The sequence below is a fragment of the Arvicola amphibius genome, chromosome 1 (genome assembly GCF_903992535.2).
Source record: "Arvicola amphibius chromosome 1, mArvAmp1.2, whole genome shotgun sequence".
NCBI classification, from domain to species: domain Eukaryota; kingdom Metazoa; phylum Chordata; class Mammalia; order Rodentia; family Cricetidae; genus Arvicola; species Arvicola amphibius.
This window is the reverse complement of record NC_052047.1, coordinates 100,251,548-100,262,276: the sequence shown is the minus strand read 5'-3', so window position 1 is coordinate 100,262,276 and position 10,729 is coordinate 100,251,548. Positions and strand designations below refer to the sequence as shown.

General features: G+C 57.2%; 1 protein-coding gene across 3 annotated transcripts; it reads right to left on the bottom strand.

Annotated features, from left to right (window-relative positions):
* Positions 1-361: 361 nt before the first annotated feature.
* Positions 362-10,535, bottom strand: Polrmt (RNA polymerase mitochondrial). Of its 3 annotated transcripts, none has more exons than XM_038313806.2 (21): positions 10,417-10,535; positions 9,798-9,896; positions 7,684-8,213; positions 6,047-6,177; positions 5,766-5,952; positions 5,083-5,232; positions 4,833-4,997; positions 4,582-4,752; positions 4,219-4,443; positions 3,243-4,031; positions 2,828-2,950; positions 2,462-2,608; positions 2,193-2,372; positions 1,929-2,015; positions 1,715-1,828; positions 1,577-1,629; positions 1,390-1,488; positions 888-960; positions 724-815; positions 566-636; positions 362-476 (listed from the first exon to the last, which is right to left on the bottom strand). In XM_038313806.2, exons 1-21 carry the CDS (start codon positions 10,502-10,504, stop codon positions 427-429), a joined length of 3,624 nt encoding a protein of 1,207 aa, XP_038169734.1. In that variant the 5' UTR covers positions 10,505-10,535; the 3' UTR covers positions 362-426. The 3 variants fall into 3 exon arrangements, with proteins under 3 accessions (XP_038169734.1, XP_038169739.1, XP_038169747.1); XM_038313811.2 differs by having other exon boundaries at positions 2,462-2,584; XM_038313819.2 differs by lacking the exon at positions 5,083-5,232.
* Positions 10,536-10,729: the final 194 nt, after the last annotated feature.

Sequence of the window (10,729 nt, the reverse complement as noted above, 5' to 3'; positions counted from 1 at the left end):
GACCTGGCTATGCCCCGCATTTGCGGTGGCTGCCCAGGAAAGATATGGATCAAGTGCAATACTCGGCCCGCCGGCTTCCCGCTGCCCCAGCCCGGCAAGCTCATGCAATAACCAGCCTGGCCCCTGCCCACGCGTCCGAGTGACCTCCCTCAGGCACCCAGGGGCGGGCTTCACGGGCGGTGTGGGGGCAAGGCTGAGTCCCCGCCGTCGCCATGAATGTACTGACGAGCCGAGGCAGCAGCGGCCCCCACGCCCCATTAACCCATACCCCATTCCGCGCAATAAACGACAGCATTGGCGCCCAGCGCCGAGTCTGCTTGCTTTGGTGGGTTTGTGCAACGCCAGAAAGTGGCGGCTGGCATGAGTGGACACAAACTTTTATATTTATTTACACTATGCACAAGTCTAGAGACAGTACGGGGTGGGTCAGCTGAAGAAGTAGGTGGATCTCATCACCTGCCTGAGATCGAAGTTACCTGCGGAGCCAAAAGAGCGTGGAGCTGAGGCTAGGTCAATTGGACATGCCTGGAAGGGCCAGTGCACAAGCCCCTTTTAAAATCCTTACCTGTCTCTGGCAGGGACCGTAGTGTCTCCTGCAGCTTGGTGACCAGGGCAAGTTCCGATGGCTTCAGGGACCTGGTGGTGCAAACAGGGTTGTGGTAGACATGAATAGGGGAACAGGCGGCAGGCAGGGACCAGGCCTCAGGAAGAGGGGCTGCTTACCTGGAGACAGAGCAGAAACGCTCCTCCAGGAACTTAGCCAGGTCCTCCAGGATTGGCTGGCTATGTAGGCGCACAAACTGCTCGCGACATACCTGAGGGGCGACAGCTCTGAGTCACCCATGGTACAGACTCGTGGGGTCCCTGAGAGTAGGGGCCGGAAATACCTCGTTCATAACCGGAATGTCAGTGGCATGCGTCCAGAAGCAGTCGTGCACAGAGACGAAGGTCAGGCCCCTCCTGGCCAGGGAGATTCCGAGTGAGGCAGCGGCTGCCTGCCCACTGCCCCCAACCTCAAACTGGGTCCCCAGCACACCCAGGTTCCCCAGTGCTCTAAGCAGTAGATGTTCAGGAAGACACTAACCTCACACACCCTCAAGCAGGGTAGTAAACTGAACCACCCGCACCCTTGCTCCCCCCCCCCCCCCCCCCCCGTTCGAATCCCAGCTCAGTCCAATGGCAGGTCCTGGGCACAAGGCAGGGATCCACAGCAGACCGCCACCCTGCCCTACCCTTCACAGGCAGTGTCTACCCACTACACGCGACCCCATCATCACCGTCCTGTTGCATCACCGCAGCCCCGGAAAGACAGCTAAACATCACATGGACTGCCCACGCATGAACCCTGGGTCCACCTGTAGCAAATGTGTGCCTGCCCCTGGGACGCACCTGTAGCAGTGCAGGGCGGTCAGCATCATGTGGGAGGAGTCCAGGGAGTGGATGAAGTTGGGTGGGAAGCCATTCTTCTGCTTCAGAGTGTTGGGCTTCCTGTGGACCCAGAAGCTCTAGGCCTGGCACCCTCCTGGCCCGTCTCTCTCCCTGCCCCTCCCCTCCCCTTCCTGCATCTGGGACTCACTGACTGATGTTCACTGAGCTGGTAAAGGTGATGCTCTGGATGCCACCTTTCACCTGCAGGCCAGGGTTGGGGGTTGGTGAGTGCAGTCCTGGGCAGGAGGACGGGAGGGGAGGAGAGGGGAGGGGCCTTTCCGAGTACCTGGACCTTGGCCTCGCGGTGATAGGGCTGTATGATGGGGATACCCAGAGGTGTGACCCACTCCACAGGCCAGCCCGCGTGAGAGATGAGGTTGGCGCTCTCGGTCAGCCAGCGCTGAGGGTGTGACAGTACACCTGATCAGATGGGCAGGCCAAAGGGTGGAAGCCCGGCCCCGCCCCCGCCCCACCCCCCAGGGAGTTGGGCGGCAACTCACCTGTATAGCCCGGGTGCTGGAGAACATCTCTTGTAGGCTTTTGAAGACCAAGCGCACGAGGTAGTGTGAAGCTTCCCAGACAAACTCCTGCAGGGGCGGAGGGTGATGTGAATGGCAGGCGGGTGGGTGGGGCTAGCAGGTTGCCTCTCCCCTTGGCCCAGAGCCAGAACCCAGGCTCTACAGGGCTAGCACTGTTCGGAAGAACAAGGCTCAGATCCCAGTACTGAAGGGAGCACTCAGGTGGGGACCCGGCAGGCTGCACACCTGGGGGAAGTCGCTGAGTTCACGCAGACGCTTCTCTATCTGCAGGCGCCCACCATAGCGCGTGACCCCATACACCACAGTCATCACGGTCTGCTTCACCACCTTGCGGGTAATGAAGCCCTCCAGCACCTGGGCCACCTGCAGGCCCTCCTTGGCGTCCTGCTGGCGGAAGTCCTCCACCTGGAAGCAAGGAAGCCCTGTCACACCACCTCCCCACCAAGGATTCTATTCAGACATTAGCAAGAAAGGACAGGGGCCCTGGCACCCACCTGTGTTGCCACCTCCCTGTACACATCTTGGGGAAGGTCCGAGGGCGTTAGGTTGACCGAGGCTGCACCTGCGCTGTCCCGGCCCAGTGCCGCGTAATGCTGCAAACCATTGCAGGAGCCATCCTGGCCACAAGGGGTGCCCATGAGCTGAGCCCAAGTAATACAGGCATCATCCCACATCCCAGTGAAGAAAAAAAAAAAAAGAGGTCTTAGGGAGACTGGGGACCCGCCTCCCTTACAAAGCAAAGCCACTGCATCACGAGGCTAGTTCCACAGGGCAATCCCAGTTAAAGAGACCCCACTTCAGGTACCAGGTCCTAGGCACCTTGGGCCCAGTCCCAGTGGGCAGTCCACTCACGTGCTCACCTGGTGAACGGGCAGGTGGGAGATGTAGGCAGTGGGGTCTGGGGACCTGACTGCTTGTGCTATCTCCATGCAGCAGGCCAGGGTCTGCCAGGGCTCATCAGCTTCCATCCACCATTTCCGGCCCTGTGGAGCATAAGACCCATAGGACTCAAGGGTCAGCAAAAGCCGGCCAGGGCAGCTCAGGCGACACCAGGCAAGCATGTGTGTATGTGTGTGTTGGGGGATGAGGAGGGCCATCCATGGGACAGCCGTCAGCTGCTACTGGGCACGTTGAGAGGGACACAGCAGGCAGCAGGGGAAGGAGACAGCTGGAGTCGGGGTTGAGAGATCTGAGTGTACAACAGGCTGGGAGGAACAGAGAAAGAGAGGAGGCAGGAATGGGAGCAGCTAGGGAGAAGAGCACACGGTTCCCCACCGTCATGGGGTTGTCTGCAGAATCCAGGATCTCCTCCATAACCTGGTCCGCAAACGCCAGGCGCATGCTCAGCGAGTCACGCTTCTTGAGGCCAGTCAGGTTGACCAGGTGGATTTTGAGCCAGTCGAGGCCACGCTGCCCCAGTGGCCGGCCTTCTGCAAACTGTAACAGCGCACGTGCCAAATCGCTGCCCAGGTGGTTGAAGTGCGGTGGGCAGGGGTAGGTGCGGCCGCGGAAGTCCATGTTGTGTGGCAGCCAGAAGACACGGTCGCGCAGGTGCTGTGCCAGCGACAGCCGATACAGGGCTTCGCTGCGCAGGCTGTGCATCTCCCGAGCAGCTTTGAGGCAGCGCTCCAGCTCCTTCCGTAGCTCCGCCTTGTGCACGGGCGAGGAGCCGGGTGGCAGGCGCTGCCGAGCTGGCTGTGGCGCCTCTGAGCGTGGAGGAGGAACACCCAGGCGCGCACAGCCCTTGTCCCTAAAGATCTGCAGCACCAAGTCTAGCACGCGCCCGTTGACACGCCAGGCGCAGTTCCCCAGCTGCGTGAGCGCGTCCAGTGCACCATGCAGTTGGGCGGGAGCGCAGCGCTCCAGGAGATGCTGGTGCTGTGTGGTGCCCTCCAAGGCACGCATCAGTTTGGTAGAGCTCAGAAGGTAGGGCCCGGCGTGCGGTGACATCCAGGGTAACGGTGGGCACAGCATAGGCACTTCTGTGGTCTCGAAGATTAGTGTGGGTTCCGCTGCCGTCTCTAGCAGCTGCATGAAGGCAGGGTGAGGCTTGAGGATGCCGACCTGGGGAAGACAGCAGATACAAGGGACTGAGCACGGCCACTCTCTGCCACCACACAGGGAGAAGGGAAAAGCAACCCCCCACCCCACCCAGCTCTCCACACACACCCCAGCACAGAAAGGGATGAGAGAGCAGCACTGCCCAGAGTTCTCAGAGCCCCACGGAATTCGGGTCCTGTGGCCCGCTCACCTGGCGGTAGCTTCGGAAGGAGTACACGTGGTAGAGCACCGGGATGAGGCGGCGCGAGCCCTGCGGGGCAGCCAGGTTGTGTGGCATCTGCACAGCCTGCACCAGCAACTCGGCCAGCTGCTTTCCCAGCTGCAGCAGCACTGGCAGGGCCCAGGGCTGCTGCGGCGGGGACTCCGGTGGGCCCAGCAACTCCCAGTACTCCCGAGGAAGGAAGGGCGCCTCCACCTGCAGGAAGAAGGGGTCAGGAGAGGCCAGGGCTGCCCATGTTCTCTAAACAGGGAGCAAGGCTCGGATGGACTGATGTAGTTGGGGAGGGTGCCGGGGAGTGTGGTGAAGGAGTGGGACGAAATCTGCCCCCTTCACCTGCGTGTTGCAAGCCAGCAGCCGGAGGTACTGCGAGTATCGCTGCCTTAGCTTCTCCACGTGGTTGGTGACCTGCTTCTGCTTCACCAAATGCCGATTTAAGACCCGAAGGCCCAGGTCATGAGCCAGGTGGAGGAGGGGCTCGCCCTGTGCTGGCAGAACCCGTAGAACCTGGGTGCAACAAGAGTTGAAGCTGTGGTTGCCTGAACACAGCCGCCTGTCCTCTGCGAGGGCACCCAGCCCTGGCCCACCTGCAGCAGCATGCTGACAAACTCTCCTTCACTGAGCAGGCACAGGAACGGGTAGAGGGTGGGCTGGCCTTCCTGGGCCTGGCAGGCCATGGTGGCCTTGGTCTGCTGCAGGACGCGCAGCAGCTCCACTTCCCACTGCCTTCGCAGCGTCTTCAGCATCTTCCGCTACGGGAGAGCAGCGTCACAACCTGAGCTAGATAAGAGTCCCCTGCCAAGACCTCCCAGGACCTGGACTGGGTGATGCCCTTACTGCCTCAATGACCTCCTCAGTCATTTCTGGGGCCTTCTCCACCGATTGGACACTGACATTGGCACCCAGCTCCACACGGAGCTGCTGGGAGAAAAGGTCCTGCAGGGTCTCCAGGGGCAGGTGCAGTTTCGGGTAGGACTTGGGACCATTCTGCTGGGCAGACAGGCAAGTGAGGCAGGACACAGGGAGACAGACCACCCTGCGCAGACAAGAACCCCCTCACTGCCTCTGCCAAAGTGTGCCCACCCAAATAATCTGGAGGACTAGGAACTGAACACACGTGTACTCAACATCTGGAACACGGACACAGGCACCTGACACGTGTACTCAACAGCTGGAACATATAGACACCTGACACGTGTACTCAGAACAGCCCAGCGTCCATGGACAGATGAACAGACAGGATGCCCTACAACACACTTAGAATACTACTAAGCCATGAATAGGAACAAGGCTTCAACACACACCACAGTATAGAGGGACCTTGAGGATACTGTCATCAGTGAGCCAGGCACAAAAGGCCACACAGTATGAGGCTCCATGACAGAAAATGTCCAGGACAGGAGAATCCAGAGAAAGCTCATCTGTGAAGGTACCAAACTAGCCTGTGCCTGCAGGTGAGCCTTCCCGATGCAGAGGAAAGGCAATGAGACTGCCATGGCGGCTTCGTGCCTGGGGCTCACCTTGGCATAGATCTCCCTGAGCAGTGTGGACGTGTTGACTGGGCTTGGCGCCTGTGGTGGTGGACTGAAGGCAGGCTCAACCTTGGTCACTGCTCTCAGCAGCACGGCCCGCTCCTCTCCTGCCAGGGCCAGGTCAGTGAAGAGCTGCTGAGGCTGAAAGCCATCTTCCTTCATCTGCTTCAGGCACCTGAGGCAATAGGGGTGGGATGGTGTAAGCTGAGCACTCAAGGGGCTAGCTTGCCCCCAGAGGACAGGGCCACCCCAGCACATTCCTGACTCACTTCTGGATAGTGTGGACATCCTGGTCCCTGCGTCCCATGCACTGCAGTGCGGCGGCATAGGACCACAGGTCAGGGGACAGGCCAGCATCCTTCAGCATGATGAACACATATACCATCTCCTTGAAGGAGCCCTGGGGGAAGAGGTGGGGCAGTGAGGACCAACAACAGCACCTGGACCTCCTTCTCTGAGATCCCTAGAAACCTACTCTCTACATCAGTGATTTGGGAGACCTAGCAACAGGTGGACCACAGGGTGTCCTTCTGAGGAACACTGCTTTATTGGAGATTGAACCTAGGGCCTCTTGCGGGCCAGGAATGCGCTCTACCATTGAGCTCCAGCTCCAGGACCTACCTGTCTGTGTTTTATTGCTGGCTTTTAAAAAAAAAATTAATGATTTATTTATTCTTGTTTTATGTGCACTGGGTGTTTTGCTTGCATGTACATCTGTGTAAGGGTGTCAGGTCCCCTGGAACTGCCATGTGGGTGCTGGGAATTGAACCTAGGTTCTCTGCAAGAGCAGCCAATGCTCTTAACCACTGAGCCATCTCTCCAGCCCAATGCTGCTTATTTTCTGTTGTTGTTTGTTTGCTGGCCTGGAACCATAGATCAGGCTGGCCTCAAATTCAGAGCCTCTGCCTCCCATCTGTCTTAGTTTCCTTTTCTAATTTTCGTTTTCTTTTTCTCTTTGAAATAAGCTCTTTAAGAGTGGGAGAGACACACTCGGGAGGCAGAGGCAGGCGGATCTCTGTGAGTTCGAGACCAGCCTGGTCTACAAGAGCTAGTTCCAGGACAGGCTCCAAAGCCACAGAGAAACCCTGTCTCGAAAAACCAAAGAGTGGGAGAGACAGCTCAGCAGTTAAGAGCAGTGTTCTTCAGGGGACCTGGGCTCAATCCCCAGCACCCACATGGCATCACACACCTGTCTGTAATTCCAGTTGCAGAGCTTCTGACACCTTCACACAGACATATATGCAGGCCAAACACCGATGTACATAAAATAAAAATATCACACACACACACAAAGGGTAGGGTGTACTGGTGCATGCCTTTAATCCCAGCACTAGGTAGAGGCAGGTGGATCTCTGTGAGTTCAAGGCCAGCGTGGTCCATACAGGGAGTTCCAGGACAGTCAGAACTACACAGAAAAACCCTGTCTTGAAAAAAAAAAGAAAGAAAAAAAAAGAAAAAGGTCTTGCTGTGTTTCTCAGGCTCATTTTGAACTCCTAGACTGACATTCTCCTGCCCTGCCAAGGTGCTGGGGAAGAAACAGAACACAGAGCACAAGATTCCACCTCAGGAACTTATGAAAAAGAGCAAGCTCCTGACCCTGGAGGTTCCCACCTCGGGAATTTATGAAAAAGAGCAAGCTCCCGACCCTGGAGCACTGAATATCCCCAAGGCGCGGGGCCACTGGGACATTCACACTTCAGGCCTTTTCAGTTTCTTATTTTCAGTGGGGAAGGAAAACAGGGTTTTTACGTCGAAGACCGGGCTGGCCTTGAACTCAGAGATCCGCCTGCCTCTGCCTCTGAGTACCAGGATTAAAGGTATGTGCCACCACTGCCCGGCTCTGTTGTTGGTTTTTAAGGGAAGAGGTTTCTACCTGAAAAGCCTGAGGAACTTGAACCAGGCTCACCTTTCGGGCCCAGCCGAGCATCACTGTGTTATACATGTCCAGTGTAAGCAGCTGCTGCCTGTCACACTTGCTGTGGTGAGTGACCAGCATGTGGTGGGCAAGGGGCATGTTGTCAGTGCAGGCGCAGCACTCAAAGAAAACCAGAAACTTCTGCTGGAGCAGCAAGAAGTTTGCCTCCACCACCTTGGCCTGCGTCCTGGCCGGGGTGCAGGAACTCCGCTTCAGCATGGCAGCCTGCAGGGCCCAGGTCAGCTGCTGCTCCTCCTCCTCTGAGCTCTTGGGTGCCCTCTTCTTGCTCTGCTGCAGGCAGCTGGCCAGCTTCTTGCTCCAGATCCGGGGCTCCGTGTGCAGTGTGTAGCTTTGCTTCTGCTGGTCAAGAAATCCCTCCTGGCGCTTCTGCTTCACCAGTTTCTCGGCCTCTAGCTTCTGGGCCCAGCGGCCGCTGCGGCCCTTCAGGGGCCGGTTCATTGGCCCCTTCTTCACCTGGGACGTGCTCTCTGCCTGAAGCTGCCGCACCCGAGCCTCCAGCACTGAAAGGGGAAGGGGAAGTTTAGGGACTGTCTTCTGCACCTCAGGATGCTCTGAACCTAGCCCCAGGGTCATCCCGAACTTCCTCCTGGCCATCATCGTGCCTTGCTCAGCCTGCCAAACCTCTTGTCACCTCCTGCTCCCCACAGCCTGCTGCTCTCCCTCCCTCACTTCTCCCAGTCTCAAGGGTTTCCACCTCAGGGCCTTCACACATGCTGCAACCTGCTTTTTCTGATTCAGGCACATACTTGATACACCTGGGGAGCGACACAGCAAATAGCTAGCTCTGTGCCCTAAGTCAGTTGACCAAATGTTCACATTCTCTCCAACCATACCGGGGTCCCTGCCACACAGCTTTCAGAGGTGACCAAGCTAGTGCTCCAAAAGGTCAAAGCCTGGCTAGGAACACAGCACACAGGGGCAGCCATGGTCAGTGCTGGTGCAGAAGCAGAGCAGGCTCATCCCCAGGCCCTCAGTACAAGTGTTCCTAGGACAGCTGACTGTCTGCCACTTCCAGAACTCCAGTCCCTGGCTCATGGGCCGAGGTCAGCATGAGTCAGGGGTGGATAGGAGAGGACCGAAGTTCTGGGTGAACTCCAGTCTCAATGCACACTTGACAAGGCAGAGGGTGCACCTATGTGAGGCCTCCTGATAAATGAGGGGGTATGGACTGCACCCGCAAGGTCCCCAGAGACAAGACAAGACGGTGCTAAGAGTCTGGGGCAGGAGAGACGTCAGTGGGACTGACCCCAGCGAGTGCTTGTGTTCACGACAGAAATAGACCTCATGGGAAAAGACACACAGCATGACTAAGTCTTTGATACCCTCCTCTGGTCAGATGACAGATCCCATCTTAAGTTTGCTGGGAGCGTTGAGACGGGAATCAACAGTTGCTGGCGATGGAGCAGGGCCATGGCTGTGCACTGTCTTAACACGTGTGTCCGTCCCTCTACCTCCACCTTCTGTGGCTACCATGCAGACATGACATTGGATCAGGAGGGAAACCTGGCCTGGCCTGGGACATTTTGTCCACTAGACTTGGTTGCCTAACCCTTAAAATTGGGTTCTAAAGCTGAGTGGTGTTGTTCACCTTTAATCTAGCACTTGGGAGACAGAGGCAAGAGGATCTCTGTGAGTTCGGGATCAGCCTTGTCTACAGAGCAAGTTTGAGCAACCTTGTCTCGAAAAACAAACAAACAAATTGGATTCCAACTTCACCTTGACTGTACGGGACACAAACTGGAGACTCTACCTTAGCAGAAGACCATTCTAACAAATGGACCGCTGGCATTTGTTCAGGTTTAATTTGGGCCCTCAACTGTCTTCCAAGTCCCAGGTAGGAATCTGGGACCCAGGGAATAAAATAACAACAGCTCCCAGAACCAGCCCAGCACACAAGAGGACCCAACAGCCACGTATAGGACATCCGGACCGTACCACCTGCTGGTGGACTCTGGGCCACATTTGACATACTGTCTTAGTGTGCTCAGCTACAGTGAGGAGCCATTCCCTCAAGGCCTCCACTGTGAGGAGCCGAGGGTGTGAACCCTGCACAGGGGTATAGGGATATGGAAGATGCCGCTCACCCTCCAGCAGTTCAGCATGGCCCCACTCCTTCTGGGCATCTTGCTCACGGGGACTGGCGGCAGAGCTCCTTCTTGAGCTACAGAGGCCACTAAGGGTCCCTGAAACACAGAGGGTGAGACTATACGTTAACCACCCCAGCGCTCTGGAGGCTGAGGTAGGACGGTCCCCAGCTGGAGTCCAGCCTAAGCCACAGGAAGAAAGGGTATCAAAGTCAACGACAGTCAGGCATGGAGGTACAGGTTTGCGATCTCAACATCCAGCGTGAGCCACGTGGAAGATTCATGTCTCAAAAAGTAACCCCACCCCACTCCAAATAAATCAAGACCCAGGAAAATGTAAGCTCAAGGGCAGAGCAGGCCAAAGCTACGAGAGCCGAAGTGCAGGATCCAGCAAGACCCATAACTAAAAGTAGCGATAAAGGTCAAAGTCACAACCCCTAAGTCTCCAACGATAGGTTAGAGAGCTACAAAAGCAAGCAAGAGTCAAAAGGCAAAGTATCCTTCGGATCCTCTTCACGCCTGTTCCCAGAGACTCCTCATAAGGTAAAGGGCAAAGGCTGAAGGTGACCGGACCTCAAGGAGGCGAAAAATCATAGCCTTGGGTCCGACACTGCTTTACCTTCCTCCAAGGTCGGGCGGCGGCGCCCAGAGGAGCTCAACGCCCTGCCGAGCCCCGCGGCTCCCCGGGTCCAGCGTAGCGCAGACATGCCGCCCGCTGCCCGCAGTACGCACGCGCACGCAAAGCCAGCCGGGAGTTGTGGTTCCACGACTGCCGAAAGCGGCTCAGGGTGGGCCCCTCCTGAGGCGCCGAAGTAGAACTACAACCCCCAGGAGGAAGCGCGCCAGGTGGCGGCAAGAGAGCACGCGCAAAAATACTCTTCTGATTGGATCTTTTCATTTTTTTTTTTTTCTGTAATCCAAGTTTCCGCTTT